We start from the raw sequence: 19,420 nt of genomic DNA on the forward strand, positions 1-19,420 counted from the left end.
ACATATCTGCTGTAATTTACTGAAGCACCGTTATGCATTTTCTATTTCAAGGCAGATAAAATAATAATAATAAAAATGAGCAAATATATTCATATGGACCTGAGAATTTAAATATTAAAAATACTTTTAAATACATTGCATCTTACAAACTTTTTCCCTCTCCTTTTATTCTGCTTCATGACTACGTTTGACATGTTTTGGATCTCAACATGGCATTTCAATGTTCAGGCTTTTATTTTTGTTAGTGAACATAAATAAAAGGCCTACAGCCAAATTTTCAAAAGTATTCATTAAGGACTTTATTCAGCAAAGCACTGATGTATGTGCTTACAGATAAGTACGATCTTATGTCCAACTGACTTCAAGGTCCTTAAGATAATTTCAAAGTGAAAATCCTAGCATTTATGACTTGCTCCCTTGCCTGGCTGGAAAAAAAAAAGGCTAGTTATGTCATCAATGGGAACATTTTTACTATTTTAAAGAGACGTTCTCTATGTTTGAATGAAAAATAAAATCAATTCAGAACACGTAGTCTGAAAATTCAAAAAGTTCAAAGCTACAGAGAATGCTGAACGCTAATGTGCTGAAAATAACAAAGCTTGTTTATTCTACAGTGAAGAGAATGGGTGAGAGGACATGGTAAGGTTCTCTCTCACTCACTCTCTTTTTTTTTTTTTTTGGCAATGAATGCAAACTCCAAATGACCTTAAAGGGACCTAATTATGCAATCAAGTAATTTTGGCCTCCTTGCTCAATGTACACACAGATCACCATGGCATGAATTCACGAAGACAATCAGGAACAAGAAAAGTTAATTATGAAGTTGTATTAAAGAATAGCATACAAAGCGAAGAAAGCAGATTCCCACTTCATGGTATGCATTAGGTTCAGGATGCAAACATTCCTCCACTAGAGTCAGGAAATCTTTGTGAACTGCAAGAACATCTTCAATATTTGAAAACAACATCTGTAAAAGAATAACACATACATAAATATAAAACCAGGACACAGAACAGAAAAAAATGTGTGCAATTAAAAACTAACCTTAACAGTTTCCTCTGTGACATTTTTATCCACTTTGGAGGCAGCACATTGGATCATTCTCTGAAGGAATGCCTGCATGAAAGATGACAGCAATACACGTGAGGAAATAGTACACTGCATTAATATAGTTTAGTTTATATAGATTAGTGTAGAAGGAACACAATAGCTTTAGAAAAAGTAACTTACATTTTAATTAGTTTGTCTTACATTTGAGATATTAAAATAATATTTCCTAAGAGTACTATTCAAAAATTCACCAGAATACTCCCTTTTAAAAGTAGCGAGTGTATTTGTTAATTTAAAATAATGTAAAACAGACTAAATGGGGAAAAAACCAGTTTAAGTACATATTACACTATTAACCAAGACAAAAAAATTAAAAATCTTCTGTAGTACAATTACCATTCATCACTCCGATTAGTAAAAGCAGTTAGACTGTAACATAGATAAATCACTTCCAAAACTTGAGGCTCAATCCAGTTCCCTCTGGAATTTTCCTATTTGTTACAAGATGAGTTGAATTGAGCCCCTAATTTCTAAATCAAAGCTAGCTTTAAGCTACTATAAACAAGCATAAAATTCACCACAAGAAGCCACTACATTATGCACAAACCTCTCATGTATTAATAGCTGAACCATCTGGAAGGAAAATTGATTTAAACAAGATGATCTGTGCACAAGCTTGTGCACTGTGGTTTTGTCTTCTATTCCGTCTGAAAAAAAATGGAAACAACAACAAAAAACCACCCACAATGAGGCTCATTCCCCAATTTATTTAATTGTGTTTGAAGCAGCAAGTATAATTAACTTTCTACAAATTAACTTCATTATCAAAAAGGTACATTTTAAAGATATTTCTTTTAAGATGTTCAAAGTCTTAAGGCACTGGGTGTTCACATGGATATGGCATATCCTTTAGTCATTAAAAAATTGGCACCACAAGTGCTCAAAATGTCAAGTCTTTCATATCCGTTTAGCTCCAAGTCACTGTGCATTGTATACTGTATATGAACTCATCTAAATTCTAGTGTGGCGCAAATTCCATAGAGAATGCAATAAATAACCCTGTTGGGGAGAAGGATAGCATTTACAGTATCCCCTTTTTACTCTGCTGTGCCTTATACATTTTAATTCCTAAGTGTTTTTCTCTCTCCACTGAAAAGAGCTATGTAAATAAGAACATTTTTATTACCGAATGAAGAAATAGGAGTTAGGTTTCCAATATATCAACAATACTTAAATTGGAATATTGCCGGGCCATTTAAATGCTTAATGCCAATTTCTATAATCCTATTAAAAAACAAACAAGCACCTTCCCTACCCATTAGTGATTTCTTTCTACCTCTTTATCAGTGTTAATTCTATTAATTAGATTTATACCTGAGCACCCACTGATTTTAATCCCTTTGTTGCTACAATACATGAGTGATTTGCAAGGCAAATATACTTTGTCGGTCACCCATATAGTGAAGAGGCAATTCCAACATCCAAAAGTATTCATCTTCAACTGCATGCTCATAAATTCCTCTTAAATTGAGATTTCACAGAGCTTTCAGAATAGGTTAACTACATTTTAGAAATCTAAAACCATTAGATTACTAATAAATCATGCAAGAAGAGTGACCCCTGTAATTTATTTGAACCATTGGCAACTTCTCTTTCACTCCTGGCCCTCCCTATCTGTAAAACAGATGTGTCAGAATTCCCCTCCCTCATTTTCTATGCCTCTCCTTTGTCCAGCAGCCATTCTATCACATTATTCCTGTCAATGACATTGAAGTTTCTCACCTGCAACTTTCAACTCCTCCACTTGAGCACACCATTTCATCCCCTCCTATCCACTGACTTCTCTGGCTCTCACCCTGTGTCAGTTCTTCCCTTCTAAAAATATAAGCATGTTTTTGTCTCACCCATCCTCAAAAATTCACCTCTTTCTACAGTTACCATCTCCTCACCCTTCTTCCTTCTATCTCCAAACCAACTAAATACAAAGTCTGCAACCATTGTATTAAATTCCACTTGTACATCTTGAATCTCTTCAGTGTGGCCACATACCTCTAGTGTGCTGAAACCATTCTAAGCTTGGTTTAGATAGAACAATCTCTTCCTGGCCAAATAAGATATCTATTCCTTCCTCCTCTATACAGATGGGAAAAAACTCTTATCTGTTTCCTTATATCTTGTCTTGATTTCTGCAACCTTCATCAAATCTCACTTCATAAGGAGCATTCACATTCTAAAGTTAAACATGGTCAAATGATTTGCTGAAGGATGGTTAGTCACATGTTTAAAGATAAGTACATGCTTTTGTGAATTACTAAATCAGGGGCCATATGTCAGGTTGGCTCACAGAAGCAGCAATACATGAAACAATTTTTTTTGGGGGGGAGGTGAAATTTATCCATATGCAGAGGGCTACAAGAAGGTGTGCACATAACTTATGCCCTACTTAATCATGAGAGGATTTATGTAGAATTTAAGGAAGGTATAGGAGTTCTGCTGACCCTATACTTTCAGAGACCAACTTCATCCATTGATCAGAAAGAACATTTACGTTCTGTGCTGTATACAAATGTTGTTCAGAGTCATACTAAAACATTTAAATCTTATTAAAGAAATTTTAAAAAAGCTCTCCAATTGCCTGAGAATCGGCATGTGAATTTTGATAATCTCTCTAGATAGAATGCAAGCTTCATGAGCACTGGAGCCTACCAGTGTCATTTAAAGCTCTATGCATACTGTCACACTTAAATAAACAACATGGGTTCTATCCTAGTCAAGGCTTCAGGATTTGGTCTCCTTTCAAAATGGTAGTCAATCAAGAGGCTGATCAGCACTGCAAAAACTATAATACACGGAGAAAAAGTTACTAAAATGTGTTATTATATGGAAATTATTAACCAAAATTGTATGTGTTTTGTGGGGATTTTCTGGTAAAAAAAAGTTACTTTGGACCAATAAATTTGTTCACACATATAAAACATTGCCTATGATCACATATCTCCTCATTCTGCTAAGAAATTTTTACAGCGAGAACAGCAATTACATTGATCATAATACTAACAGTGAATCATTCAGAAGTCAAACAGTATAATTAAAAGTATCCAAAAAAAGTTTGCCATGTCCATCATAAGAAACCACTAATTTCCTGGATTTATAATATGCTACATTATTACTGGTAAATCTATCTTATTCAGTTCATTTATTCACATTACTGGCAAATCAAGCTGGGGGGAAAAAAAGGGAAAACCCAAAGATAAATAATATGTCTCGAAGTAACAATACTGTACTTTCATGTTAAAGTGCAATTATAGAAATAAAACTTACTATAAACATGGAACCTTCATATTCGAAAGATCTGTTCCCCGCGTGTATTCAAAATCATCTCTGCTTATGTTAGTGACCAATACTGATCTTTTTACTACCTTTCCTCCTGTTTAGCACTGCATAGTTTATGCAGATATGCACAAATGAACTTGATCTTTTTCTAGCTCCCATAACACAGAGTTTTTAAGAGATCAAGTACTAAAATCTTTATTATTATTGATAACATGTGTACCAAAAGAAACACTGCTTTACTTTCAGAAACAGGGCTTAGGGCTTGATCCTGCTCCCATTACATCAATGGAAAATTCCCATTAGAGTTAATGAAGCAGAATCAAATCCACAGTTTTTAGGGATGGAAGCAAGCAAAATAAAACAACTGTTTCTTCTAAACTGAGCAAACTTGATATGGAAATATCACTGCCAGACAAATAAAATGGAATCCCTAGTTGTCATTTTTATAGGTTAACCTTTCAGAGTATAACTGCAGTTAATTAGCACATCTGCAATATTTTTCACTCCAGTGCTAAACTTCCTTCACACACACAGATACACACACTGACTAAATTCTGCTTCAGTGTATGCTAAATTCCCTTTTCATGCAAACTTAGTTCTGAATTTGGGTTAACTTCATGTTTAATGTAGTTAGATGTTAATAAGAAACTGAAGTGTGTTTGATTCTTTTTTAAAAAAAATATTACAAAAGTTTTATAAAACAGACTTATTACTCATACACAGAATTCAGGGCTAAATTCTGGCTGCCATTTGCAGTTATGCATATGCTGGAGTATATGGCAGACAGAGAGGAGCATGTGATAAAAGTTTTCTACCACATAAAACCTCCAGGGAGCCTATTTTTGTGGGCCATTTGATAGGATTTGCAAAGGGGAATTCCTGGTCAGAGCTCAGATGCAGTGACATTGTCTGCCCATCTGAGGTCATATTTCCATATTTCCATTTTAGGGCATACTTCTATACACCACTGCATAAAGACAGGTGTGGTCAGCATATAAGCACAAAATAATATTTTTGCAAGAAGCATTAATGTTTCCACAATTTGGAGTCACTAATAAGACTGACTGCACTAATTTTAACTAATTATTCGTTTACTTATAAATAAAATAATTAATGTTGTGCTCAATAACTAGGTGTTGCATGCCTGAGGAGAGTGGAAAATGGTGAGAAGTTTCTATTTTTATAGATATCCAAAAGTCTGAATCATAGCTAAAAGCACAAAATGGAACTCAATCTTAGCACTGAAATTGCACAATGCTACTGATTCCATAAAATTCAACCTATCAATCTTATACTCATTCAAATCTCTATAAATCACAACACTCTGCACTTAAGGTTGCCAGATGGTTTCAACAAAAATACTGGACACATTTGATATTACATCACAATCTACATTACATCTTATTTAGAAAATACTGGACATTTATATTTTCTCAATTTGTTTCCCAAACAGAAAAAAATACTGGACTGTCCAGTTCAAAACAGGACACCTGGCAACCCTATCTGCACTCTTGGAAATCATGGGGCCTCAGGCAAAATCAGCACACCCTCTGTATGATAAAACATCATGCTTTGAGCCCATATTTTTGTAACAGTTTGAAATATTTAAGGACCTCAGTGGACAATGGGCTCTTTATCACAAGGCAAGTCAAATCTGCCAGTCAGTTGGATCTCTCGGTAAATAGATGCACAACTTTAAATCTTTTCAACTATAATTTTTTTATTTCTTTAACCAGCTACAAAATCTGTGAGAGACTATATTTGAAAAATGTCCTTATAAACAGTGGAGTTGGAGAAAAAAAAACAGAAAGAAAAACACAACTCAACTTCTTTATAAAAGAACTATTTACAACACAATTGTATTGATTTTTTGCTCTACAATTATAGAATAAAATATTAGAAATAGAAGGGGGTGAGGTATCTTTTATCAAACCAATTTCTGTTCATGAGAGAGATAAGCATTCAAGCTTTTACAAAGCTCTTTTTCAGGCCTGGGAACATACAAGTGAAGTGTTACTGTAAGTGTGACAGGGAGCCACAACCCTGCACTCAGGAAGGTCTGGAGGGGCCTCAGGAGAGGAGACTGGGGGGCAAGGAGGCCGGCGGAAAAGCAACAGGGGCCGCTGCGCAGGAACCGCGGGGAGCCAAAGCCCAAGCTGGGCCAGACCCCAACACCGAGAACGCCAGTCAGGAGAGCCAGCCGCTGCAGGTGGATGATGTCACAGCCGGGCGACCCGATCTCAGGGTGCCAGCTAAAGACGTCAGGGCTGAGCATGACGGCCTAGCGGCACCGGGTGATGGCTTCCCCCACTGGGACAGCGGGGACCTTGAAACAGAGACTCGAAGAAGGACGGGGGAAGGCAGGACAGAGGCTGGCAGGAGGGGAGTCACAACCCCGAGTGAGATAACTCGGGCCCTGATGTAGCCGGGGAGAGGGGAATGAAGGTGGCGGGGTAGGAAGTGGCCCAGGGTGGGGCTGTGGACCCGAGAGCGGGTGAGTTTAGGGGTTACTACCCCACCCGCTGAGCAGGGAGTGGTCTCCCGGGGCTCGGGAGAGTGGGCGGGCCCGAGTCCCCCTACTCCACGCCCCCAGTGCCCAAGGCACGACTAGCCAATGTGAGAGAAGACTGGAATGGATTTTGGGACGAGACACCCTGTAGAAACTCATTGGGATCAGGGTGAGGTGTGGGTGCACAATAAAAGCATTTATCGAGGGACGATTGTGGAGAGAGTTGACTTCATACAGTAAGCCTATAGACAATTAAACAAACTAAAATTACATAAAATTTGTTAAAACTTGATCGCATTCTTTGAGAACGCTCTGAGTTTTAACTCTTGGGATCAAAAAAGTATAATCTTGTGATCTGAGTCCAAACAAACACATCTGAATGTTATAAACAAATTGTCAAATATGAAAGTACTTTCCCCTTATCTTCAGGAAACAAATTAAATTTCTTCACAAAACCCAAGCTGAATTAAGTGCAAGCAATAGCATCTGACAGTACTGAAATCTAGTACTATTTGTTTCAGATGGCGGAGCTAAGATTGAAGGAATTTCTCAGTAAAATCATGGACACCGTTGTCAGCTGGCAGTTCAACTCTTTCCAAAATAGCTAGGTTACCAACTTTCTAATCTCACAAAACTCAACACCACTGTCCCACCCCTGCCCTAAGGCCTTTCCTGAAGCCCTGTCCTCTACTCACTCCACTCTCCCTCCCTCCATTGCTCACTCTCCATCATCCTCACTCGCTGTTACTGAGCTGGGGAAGGGGTGCAGGCTCCAGCTGGGGGTGTGGGTGCTGGAGTGTGGAAGTGGGCCCAGGGTTGGGGCAGGGGAGTTGGGATGTGGGAGGAGGTGCAGGGTAAAGCCCCAGCAGGGAGTTTGGGTGTGAGATAGAGTTGGAGTGCAGGTTGTGGGCTCCAGGAGAGGGCTTAAGGCTGGAGCAGGGGGTCAGGGTGCAGGAGGGGGCTTGGACTCCAGTTGGACAGTACTTACTCAGGTGGCTCCCAGTTGCTGGCAGAATGAAGCTAAGGCAGTCAGTCTCCCTGCCTGCCCTGGCTCCACCCAGCTCCTAGAAGCAGTTGTCATGTCCAGCTCCTAAATGCAGGGATGGCCAGGTGGTTCTGAGAACTGCCCACCCCCATAGGCATGGCCCCTGCAGCTCCCAGCCAATAAGGGCTGTGAAGCTGGTATTTGGAGCAAGGTCAACTTGGAGCTTCCTTGATCAACCTTCTGCTCAGAGGCCTCAGGGACATGCCAGCCACTTCCAGTAGCTATGCAGAGAGCTCAACTTTACAACCAACCAGACTTTTAACAGCCCTGTCAGCAGTGCTGACTGGCGACTGGGATCCCTTTTCAACTGGGTGTTCTGGTTAAAAACTGGACACTTAGCAAACCTAAAAATAGCATGTAGTCCACACACATTTGAATCCTGCTCATCTTGGAATTATTTATGGTAATGATCCTGATCCCTAATGATTTTACCAGAACGAGTATACACTAAAGTACACAAATAAGAAAGTACAACTGCCTAGCAACTGAACTTTGAATACCAACCATGATCATATTCACCACAACCCAAGAAAGATGAAGCAATAAAAAGTTTATTATCTTTATACAAAACATTGTTACCTGCAAGCATAAAGTAAACATTATATGACCCTGTGAATTTTCTGCTACTGAGGTCATGAACCAATTTCAATGGAAATTACCTCCATAATTTTGTATGGTTTAGAAGGTACTTTCCATTGTGAAACACATATACAATTTCTTTGTTGACCTTATCATTTTCAGGAAGAGCACTTAGCTACCCTTTTTCAGAATCCTATCTTTTTTGTAATTTGTTTTACTTCTTGTTACAAGTTTTATTTTAATTATTGAAACACTAAGTGTGTAAAACTCATTATTAACTTTTTCTAAAATACAATTTATTTTCATATAGCATTCTTCTTACCAGATATAATAAAATGCTAAACAGATTACCATCAACCTTAAACAGAAAAGGATGCTTATAGGTATGATTTAAAGAGGGGACTGGGCACAAGTACTATTGGGAAGTCCACAGACAGAAACCTAGAAGAACTCCATGTAGAATAAAACAGACATCAATTTATCATTTATCTATTCTTATGGCATTCTCATCACTGTTCTCAAAGAAGTTGGGCTAAGGTTGGTAGATAGTAGGTAGACACTTTTTATTTTATCTGATTGTTAAATGGTTGGGAAGACTGTGAATTGGGTGGAAGAAGGTAACACATTTATACTTTGTGAAGTAAGTAAATCATCTGGTATAGGCATTCCAAATTCCTGACATTTAGAGATTAGAGATTTAGGATGAACATGGTGGAGACAACTGAAGTAGTAGAAGCAAGTAAGTAAAAAATAACGTAGAGAGGAATTCCTTCTAGTATCTTCAGTTGCAGAGAGGCTGCACTCCTTCCTCTTAGGGTGCGCCTAGTCTACATTCCTCTTTCGAAAGAGGAATGCAAATGAGGGAAATCGAAAAAATTAGGTTTACAAGATTATTTCGAAAAGGGGGGGGTTCAAAAGAACCCTGTGTAGACTGCTTTAAAAAAAATCTCTTCCAAAACAGTGATCAGAAGAGATTATGCAAATGAAGCACAAGATTTGTAAATCAGCGCTTCATTTGTATTTTTGATTTCCCTCAATTTACATTCCTCTTTTGAAAGAGGAATGTAGACTAGACGCACCCTTAGATACAAACCAATCCAGCTTTCATCATGTCTTTGCTAAACTATGGTAGTTTATTCCCCCGGGACTGAAAATAAATATATTGCAAAAATTACAACTACTATAGCATATAGCTGCCTACCTATAGAGTGATAAAGCTGGTGTGAATATAACAGTGCTTTGCAAACATCATTGTGTATGTATTTATTTCTAGACTGAATTCAAAGTGCTGGTTGCAATCAACCAAGTCTTATCCTTATCCTTTAAGCACCAATATCAGGCTCTCTCAGAGACTGCTTGTCCATCCATTTCACACAAAAACAACTAGTCTACACAGACAGACTCAGATATAGACTCTTGGGCACAGGACAGAGAGCAATCTCAATAGTATGTCCTCAGCCAAGGGGAACAGAGAGGTCACACTGAGCTCAAGCCTAACTATGTTCAGGTCTACATGCAGAACTCAGTGCCTCAATCTCATCTTTCTCAAGCAGAAGCATCTTCTGCATTTATCTTCCCACCCACCCACTCCCCATCACTAATCTATAATGTGAAAGTGGGATGGGATGTTCTCTACCATTGACATTCTAGGCATGAAGTTCCACCGGGGAGGGGATTACCAGGTGGGTGGAGAGACAAACTTTGGCACGACAGATTATCTTTAAGATGGAAAGAAAGCATGAATACACTGTATTTATTTGGCACTATACATGTAGCTGAATAGTACACATGTCATAAGTAATCTTCAAATTAAAGAGAAGTTTAACAAAGAAAAAGTAATTCCTAAGCAGGGAACTATCAATACATCCCTCCACTCGGCTAAATGAAGAAGATGGCTCATGTTATCCTGGCTGAAATCCTGTCAGAAAGAAAGAAGAAAATCAAGATCAAGTCTGAAAAATAGTCATTTATTTTCTAGAAACACGCCCTGAAAAAGAAATAATTCTTAAGTTTTGTCTTTTCTGGTCACAAAATTATCTGGGATAAGTGTGCAGCGGAAGCTGCCAATTCTGCAGAGTTAGGAACTTTCCACGGATGTTTTCTAGAAACCTAAATTTTAATTAAAAATATTTTTCTAGAGCTTCCTAATACAAAAAAAGACATGCACTGGTTGATGGCATGTTCGCTATCTGACACACAAACTGAGGCAATCCCCTTTCATCCTAAAATTGTATGGCCACTTAAATACTTATGCCAGTGCACAACCTTAAAATATTTACAATTAAATTAGAGCACTGATCACTGCCTGGCTTGAATCATGGAATTATAGAACACTAGGACTGGAAAGGACCTCGAGAGGTCATCGAGTCCAGACCCCTGTCCTGATGGCAAGACCCAGTACTGTCTAGACCATCCCTGATAGACATTTATCTAAACTATTCTTAAATATCTCCAGAGATGGAGATTCCACAACCTCCCTATGCAATTTATTCCAATGTTTAACCACTTTTTCCTAATGTCCAACCTAAACCTCCCTTGCTGCAGTTTAAGACCATTGTTTCTTGTTCTATCCTCAGAGGCCAGGAAGAACAATTTTTCTCCCTCCTCCTTGTGACACGCTTTTAGATACCTGAAAACCGCTATCATGTCATCCTTCAATCTTCTCTTTTCTAAACTAAACAAACCCAATTCTTTCAGTCTTCTTTCATAGGTCATGTTCTCTAGACCTTTAATCATTCTTGTTGCTCTTCTCTGGACCTTCTCCAATTTCTCCACATCTTTCTTGAAATGTCGTGCCCAGAACTGGACACAATACTCCAACTGAGGCCTAACCAGCGCAGAGTAGAGCAGAAGAATGACTTCTCGTGTCTTCCTCACAACACACCTGTTAATGCATCCTAGAATCACGTTTGCATTTTTTGCAACAGTATCACACTGTTGACTCATATTTAGCTTGTGGTCTACTATAACCCCTAGACCCTTTTCTGCCGTACTAATTTCTAGACTGTCCCTTCCCATTCTGTATTTATGAAACTGATTGTTCCTTCCTAAGTGGAGCACTTTGCATTTGTCCTTATTAAACTTCATCCTGTTTACCTTAGACCATTTCTCCAATTTGTTCAGATCATTTTGAATTATGACCCTGTCCTCCAAAGCAGTTGCAAATCCTCCCAGCTTGGTATCATCTGCAAACTTAATAAGTGTACTTTCTATGCCGATATTTAAATAGTTGATGAAGATACTGAACAGAACCAGTCCCAAAACAGACCTCTGCAGAGCCCCACTTGTTATACTTTTCCAGCAGGATTGTGAACCGTTAATAACTACTCTCTGAGAACGGTTATCCAGCCAGTTATGCACCCACCTTATAGTAGCCTCATCTAAGTTCTATTTGCCTAGTTTATTGATAAGAATATCATGCAAGATCATATCAAATGCCTTACTAAAGTCTAGGTATACCACGTCCACTGCTTCTCCCTTATCCACAAGGCTCGTTATCCTATCAAAGAAAGCTATCAGATTGGTTTGACATGATTTCTTCTTTACAAATCCATGCTGGCTTTTGCCTATCATCCCGTTATTATCTTCCAAGTGTTTGCAGATGATTTCCTTAATTCCTTACTTCATTATCTTTCCTGGCACAGAAGTTAAACTGACTGGTCTGTAGTTTCCTGGGTTGTTCTTATTTCCCTTTTTATAGAGGGGCACTATATTTGCCCTTTTCCAGTCTTCTGGAATCTCTCCTGTCTTCCATGATTTTCCAAAGATGATAGCTGAAGGCTCAGATACCTCCTCTATCAGTTCCTTGAGTATTCTAGGATGCATTTCATCAGGCCCGAGTGACTTGCAGACATCTAACTTTTCTAAGTGTTTTTTAACTTGTTCTTTTTCTTATTTTATCTTCTAAACCTACCTCCTTCCCACTAGCATTCATTAAATTAGGCATTCCTTTATCAGACTTCTCGGTGAAGACCAAAACAAAGAAGTCATTAAGCATCTCTGCCTTTTACAAGTTTCCTGTTGTATCTCCGGCTTCACTGAGCAATGGGCCTACCCTGTCCTTGGTCTTCTTCTTGCTTCTAATATATTTATAGAATGTCTTCTTGTTTCCCTTTGTCTGAGCTAATTTGAGCTCATTTTGTGCCTTTGCCTTCCTAATCTTGCCCCAGCATTCCTGTATTGTTGCCTATATTCATCCTTTGTTATATAAAAAATGGAAAGTAGGACAAATGACTCCTTTTTTATTTTTAGATCATGCAAGACCTCCTGGTTAAGCCAAGGTGATCTTTTGCCATATTTTCTATCTTTCCTACACAGCGGAATAGCTTGCTTTTGGGTCCTTAATAATGTCCCCTTGAAAAACTGCCAACTCTCTTCAGTTGTTTTTCCTCTCAGTCTTGTCTCCCATGCGACCTTACTTACCAACTCTCTGAGCTTACCAAAATCTGTCTTCCTGAAATCCATTGTCTCTAAATTGCTGTTCTCCCTTCTACTATACCTTAGAATCACAAACTCTATGATTTCATGATCACTTTCACCAAAGCTGCCTTTCACTTTTAAATTCTCAACCAGTTCCTCCCTATTTGTTAGGATCAAATCTAGAACAGCTTCCCCCCCCGTAGCTTTTTCAACCTTCTGAAATAAGAAGTTGTCTCCAATGGATAGTCTAAGAACTTATTGGATAGTCTGTGCCCCGCTGTGTTGTTTTCCCAACATATATCTGGATAGTTGAGTCCCCCATCACCACCAAATCTTGGGCTTTGGATGATATTATTAGTTGTTTATAAAAAGCCTCATCCACTTCTTCCACCTGGGTAGGTGGCCTGTAGTAGACTCCTAGCATGACATCACCCTTGTTTTTAACCCCTTTTAACCTAGCCCAGAGACTCTCAACACTTCTGTCTCCTATGTCCATCTCCACCTCACTCCAAGTGTGTTCATTTTTAATATATAAGGCAACACCTCCTCCCTTTTTTCCCTTTGTATCCTTCCTGAGCAAGCTGTACCCTTCCATACAAACATTCCAATCATGTGTATTAGCCCACCAAGTTTCTGTGATGCCAACAATGTCATAATTGTACTTATTTATTAGCACTTCCAGTTCTTCCTGCTTATTATCCATACTTCTTGCATTGTATATAGGCATCTAAGATACTGATCTTGCCTCCCAGTTCTGCCTTGTCCCTCCTTTCTCTCTGCTATTATAGCCCACACTCCCTCCCATTTCTGACCCATCTTTCAAGTCTCCATGTTCGTCAGTTACCCGTGGGCTTTGGTCACCTGACTCTGTCAAACCTAGTTTAAAGCCCTCCTCACTAGGTTATCCAGTCTGTATACAAATACAGTCTTCCCTGTCGTCAAAAGGTGAACACCATCCCTGCTTAGCAGTCCCTCCTGGAATAGCATCCCGTGGTCAAGGAAGCCAAAGTCCTCCTGGCGACACCATCTTCATAGCCAGGCATTCACTTCCAGGACGCACCTGTCTCTGCCTGGGCCCCAACCTTTGACAAGAAGGATCAAAGAGAATACCACCTCTGTTCCAAACTCCTTCACCAGTACTCCCAGAGCTCTGTAGTCACTCTTGATCCACTCAGTGTTACACCTCGCAGTATCATTAGTGCCTACTGGATGAGTAGCATGGGGTAGTAGTCAGAGGGCCGGATAATCCTCAACGGTGCCTCTGTAATGTCTCGGATACAGGCCCCCGGCAGGCAGCATACCTCCCGAGATGACATATCAGGGCAACATATGGGCGCCTCCATCCCCCTCAGAAGAGAGACTCCAACCACCACTACCTTGTGTTTCCTATTTGCAGTGGTGGCAGCAGACCTCCCAGCCTTGGGGGTATGAGGCTTCTCTTCCTCTATTGTAGGGGGTGATTCCTTCTCTCCTGTATCAAGAAGAGCATAACAGTTTTTCCTAGTACCACGGTGGGAGGCTTCAGAGAAGGGGTGGAGCACTGCCTGCTGCCAGAAGTAACCAACTGCCAGTGTCCACCATGAGCCATCGCCTCCTCCACCAATGGTGTGTCAGCAGTCCTGTGTACTGGGACAGGTACCTCAGCTCTCTCCACATGAACACTGTCCATGACTTGCTCTTGGATTCTGATGCTCCTCAACCTAACTACTTCCTCCTGTAGCTCTCCCACCTGCTGCCTGAGAAATTCCACCAGCAGGCACTTTTCACATTGGATGGTCCCCCCAGACTGAATATCAGTGAGTGGGAATTGCAAGCCACAGTCCCTGCAAAACCACACCAGGATCTGGGTAGAGGCATCCATGCTCAGGCATTCTGTATGGCTACAGGCGCAGGTGGAGGAGACAGAAGCAGTGCTGGCACAGGTGTTGAGGGTCTTCCTAACCATATTAGGCCTCCCTCTGTCAAACTCCCTCTTAAACTCCCGTCTGCAGCCCCCTGGTCACTTTGTCCCCTGTTCACTCTGCCTCTGGCTTTTAAAGCCTGCTTTCCTTGGTCAGGCCTACCCCTTGGTGAGTCACACAGAGGAAGACTGATCAAAGGCAATCAAGGGAACAAAGATCAGGCACTCACTCCCAACTGCCACAGTAGCTGAAACTGAAGTCACCTAAAATCAGAATCAAAATTCAAAAACTCGAGCAAACTCACTCACACCAAAAGCTAGTACTCTCACCTGGTAGCCTATTCAGTGACGGGATCTCTTGCTCTCCCTCTTAAACTCCCCTGTCTGCAGCCCCCTGACAGGCACTTATCAACTGGAGGTAGACCTGATCTATATCAATAAGTTAAATTGACCCAGCTATCTTGTTCACAAGTGTGAAAACACCATATCCCTGAGTGACTAAGCTAAGTTAACTTAGCCTAACCTCCAATCCACACAGTACTAGGTCAATGGAAGAATTCTTCTGTCAACCTAGCTACTGCCACAAGGGGAGGTTATTATCTATGCCTATGGGAGAAGACCTACCATTGGCATGGGTAGTGTCTATACCAGTGTTTCCCAATTGGTGCTCCGCGGAACCCTGGGGTTCCGCAAGGAGCCGGCGCTCCCCCGCCCCCTCTGAAAAAGAGAGAGAGAGCCGGCTAGCCAGCATGGAGCTGGTCCTGACCCCGCACACACGCGCGCATCCTCCCAGCCTGGCCCCAGAGTGTCTCTCCCCCGGACCTGTCCCTGCTGTGCGTGACCTTCCCTGAAGGTGAGCGCCGGCCCCGGGAGCGCCGCAAATTGGCTGCCCGCGCTCTGGGGGGGGGGGCACCGGCCCCGGGCACATGGCACTTGGGGGGGAGGCGCCAACCCCGGGCTCGCGGCACTGGGGGGGGGGGGAGCACCGGCCCCGGACTCACAGCGCTTGGGGGGGCGCCGACCCCGGGCTCGCGGCACTTGGGGGGCGATGGAGGGGCCTGCCCCGCCCCTGGGCGCACAAGTGTCCCCACCTTCTGGCGCCCGGCGGGCGAACGGCCACACCCCCTGGTGCCCGGCAACCTCCAGTGGTTGGGGACCACTGCACCAAAGGGACAGGGGTGGAAGAGAGACAATTGACAGGGGGCCAAGCTCAGACAGTGAGGAAAAGGGCAGGAGGGGAGAGGAGGTGTCAGTGGGAGGGGGACAGGGTGATGCTGGGAGGGGAGAGGGTAAGAGCATTGGGGGCTAGAGGGGTGAGGGGAGGTGCTCGGAGAAGACTTGAAAGAAGGGGTGGGCATGAGGAAGGCTGGGTTGGAGCAAGTCATGTGAGAGGGCAGAGGGGCATGAGGGGAATGGGGGCAGAGGGTGGTGAGGGGTGGGCATCAGGGAAAAATGGAGCAAAGGGGGCAGGGGAAGTGAGGGAAGGGGGAGGCACCAGGAGGGTGCAGGGGTAAGAGAAGGTGCAGGTGCCAGGGGATTCTGGGAAGACACCTGCCCAGTGGAGGGACCATCATCAGAGAAGAGACGCAGGGCAGGTTTGTAGAGGGAGGTGTTAGAAAAGGGGATGAGGAGGGGTAGCTCACATGATCAGAGTGGGGCTACTGAAGAAGTGGGCACAGGGAGAGAATGGCTGGTGGAGGGGAGCAGGTTGCAGGAGGGCAGAGGACAGTGAGAAGAGCAGGAGTCAGGACAGCAGAGGAGGGTGAGCAGTCGGGGGGCAGCAGGCACCAGGGGAGCTGACATGGCAGCAGAGGGAAAAGGTAGAGGTTTAAAAATATTTATTAATAACTTGGGTGGCACATCCAAACAATCCACATGAACTCAATACTGGTGCACAACACAAAATTCATTTTGCTCACGTGAGGAAACTCTTAGGCTATGTCTACACTGATTGTTTCTTGTGCAAGAACACATCCACTCTTCCATGTGCGAGCTGGGCTTTTGCACAAGAGCATCTATGGCAGTGTGGACACTCTCTTGTCCAAGAAAGTGCCGATGGGCATTTTAGCCATAGGGCTTTCTTGCTCAAGAAATTCATGTTGCCTATCTACACTGGCCTCTTGCGCAAGAATAGTTGCTCAAAAGGGCTTATTCCTGAGCGGGAGCATCGTAGTTCTTGCGCAAGAAGCCCTGATTTCATACATGAGAACGTTAGTGTACTTGCGCAAGAACACATGGCCAGTGTAGACAGGCAGCAAATTTTTGCACAAGAGCGGCCGCTTTGGCGCAAGATCGTGCCAGTGTAGACACAGCCAAGGGGAGGAAGGAAGGCAGGGGCAGGGAATCAGCACTGGCTCAGCATGTCTGCATGGTTTGGGGGAAGGTGCAGGGAAATTGAGCTCAGCTGGGTTGCAGAGTGAGGAGGTCTGGGGAGCTGGGCTGGGCGGTGGGGTGGGGTGGGGTGGGGTGTTTGTGTGTGGAGCTCAGAGCTCAGTTTGACTGCAGAAGGAGGGAGGTGCCGGGAACTGGGGCTAGACTCAAGGGGAGGGAGAGACAGGGAATCGGCTCTTGGCTCAGCAGTTTTGTGGGGCTTGGAGGAGGTGCAGGGAAACGGGGATCAGCTGTGATGTGGGGGAGGCATGCAGGGAACCAGTGCAGGGCTCAGCTGGGCTGAGGTGGATGGGGGAGGGCATACAGAACAGACGGGCAGCTCAGCTGGGCTGTGAGGGGCTGCAGGGAACTGGTGCTGCACTCCCTTGGATTGTGAGGAATGGTTTGGGGGGAAGTGCAGGGAACCAGCAGGGGTGGGCAGCTTAGTTCGGTTGCAGGGGATAGAGGTGCAAAGAAGCCTAGTGGGGAAGGAGGAGGGGACCAGGAGCCCTGAAATGACCTCCCCTGGTCCAAAAATTCCTCATCTGGGACCAGTCAGGTCTAGAGGGTGCCAGATCAGGGAGGTCCAACTCCTACCCAAGTCCCCTCCTCACACCCTCCCTCGTAGCCAGACACCCTACATCCAGCCTGCTTCTGCACCCTACCTATCTGGTCTGCACCCTACCCAGACCTTGTCCCCTTCCGCCCCCCAGCTCCCTCCCAGATCCTGCACCCCATCCCTATCCTGCTCCTTGGCAGCCCTGCCATCCACCCTGGCCCTGGCCCTGACTCCAGCCCCCTGCCATCCACGCTAGCACCCAGCAGCACCCTGTTCCTTGTCTCAGCACCCTGCCAGTCACCCTAGTGCCCAGCAGGACCATGTCCCTGACCCCAGCACCCTGCTACCTGCCTGTCCCAGCACCTTGCCCCAGCACCCTGCCACCTGAGCCAGCATCCTTCCACCCAGCAGCACCCTCTCCCCAGCACCCACTAGCACTCTGTCCCCTACCCCCACCAGCACATTTGGGACCACATTAGTGAGGCTTGGGGTTTTTTGGAGGAGCTTTTTTTTTGTTTTTTTGCATCTCACTTGTGTGGCCCCAACTGACTTTTCTGTGGGTCAGTGACCTTTGACTCAAAACAGGTTCCTCACCCCTCTCACATATAAAGACAATGCTAAAACCTTTTGAGTTTGACATAATATTTTATTTAAAAATGAAGCCAGGCCAACAAGCCCCCAATTGGGACCAAACCTCCATTTCACTGCAACATCATAACACTCCTGCACCACCTGACCCCAAATCTGAGCCTATCATACACTGGAACCCCCGTCCTGAGCCTCTTACATCCCCACACTCCTGCATCCCCACATCCTCAGTCTTCTGCCACAACGTTCCTCCACCATCCACACATCACAAATCTGTGTCCTGAGCCCATCATACTCACAACCTTATTGCCCTGAGTCCCTCACATATCCAGCCCAAACTCCTGCACCCTCATATCCACAAGCTCTGGCTTGCTCAGCACCCCAACCTTCCACCTGAGCCCAATACTCCCCAGCCTAGAGCCCCCTCCCTGAGTCAACAGCCCTTTCTCCTGCATCCAAATTCCCTCCCAGAGCTTGTACTTCTCACCCCTTCCCACACCCAAATCCCTCATTCCCACCCCACATCTCACTCACTAGGTTGAGACAAGTATAAGGGCTGGGTATAGCAAGTGATGGAGAGGAGGGGAACAGAGAGGATGAGGCCTCACAGAAAGGATATGGGGGGGGTCTTGGGTCATGAATTGGTGGGTCCCTCTCTCCTCCCCCCTCAGCCCCCCCCCCCTTTTTTTTTTTTTGCTTGACAAACCTAGGGGTTCCTTGAAATTTTGAAAAGCTGAAAAGGGTTCCTCAGCCAAATAAAATTGGGAAACACTGGTCTATACTGACGCACTACTGCAGTGCAGCAACTGTGCTGTTGTAGCGTTTCAGCATAAACAAGCCCAAAAACTTACTAGCTTTAATGTTCCAAAACTACAGAAGCACCAGGTTTGCAGGATAGAAGTGCAAGCCCCTAGCTGAGTGTTAATTCAGTGACACCTGCAGGCAAATGATAACATAATAATGGCAGCTCCTGTAGTTAAAAAAACAACAACACATTTTTGTTAACAAGCACGGCTCAAAAATGCATTCACCAGCTGATCACCGTTGTAGCTAATTGATGAGCAGGTA

At 43.4% G+C, this 19,420-nt stretch overlaps 1 protein-coding gene across 3 annotated transcripts in view; it reads right to left on the reverse strand.

Moving 5' to 3' along the window:
- PREX2 (phosphatidylinositol-3,4,5-trisphosphate dependent Rac exchange factor 2) overlaps positions 1-19,420 on the reverse strand; it is a 266,625-nt gene that overhangs the window by 193,978 nt on the left and 53,227 nt on the right. For all 3 annotated transcript variants that reach the window (XM_075920573.2, XM_006131490.5, XM_075920574.2), the window contains exons 2-3: positions 1,045-1,116; positions 845-967 (exon numbers count right to left, since the gene is read on the reverse strand). In XM_075920573.2, the coding sequence (XP_075776688.1) occupies positions 845-967; positions 1,045-1,116 (195 nt within the window). The remainder of the gene's footprint in view (positions 1-844; positions 968-1,044; positions 1,117-19,420) is intronic.

Source organism: Pelodiscus sinensis, chromosome 2 (assembly GCF_052426305.1).
Source record: "Pelodiscus sinensis isolate ZL-2025 chromosome 2, ASM5242630v1, whole genome shotgun sequence".
Taxonomy (NCBI): domain Eukaryota; kingdom Metazoa; phylum Chordata; order Testudines; family Trionychidae; genus Pelodiscus; species Pelodiscus sinensis.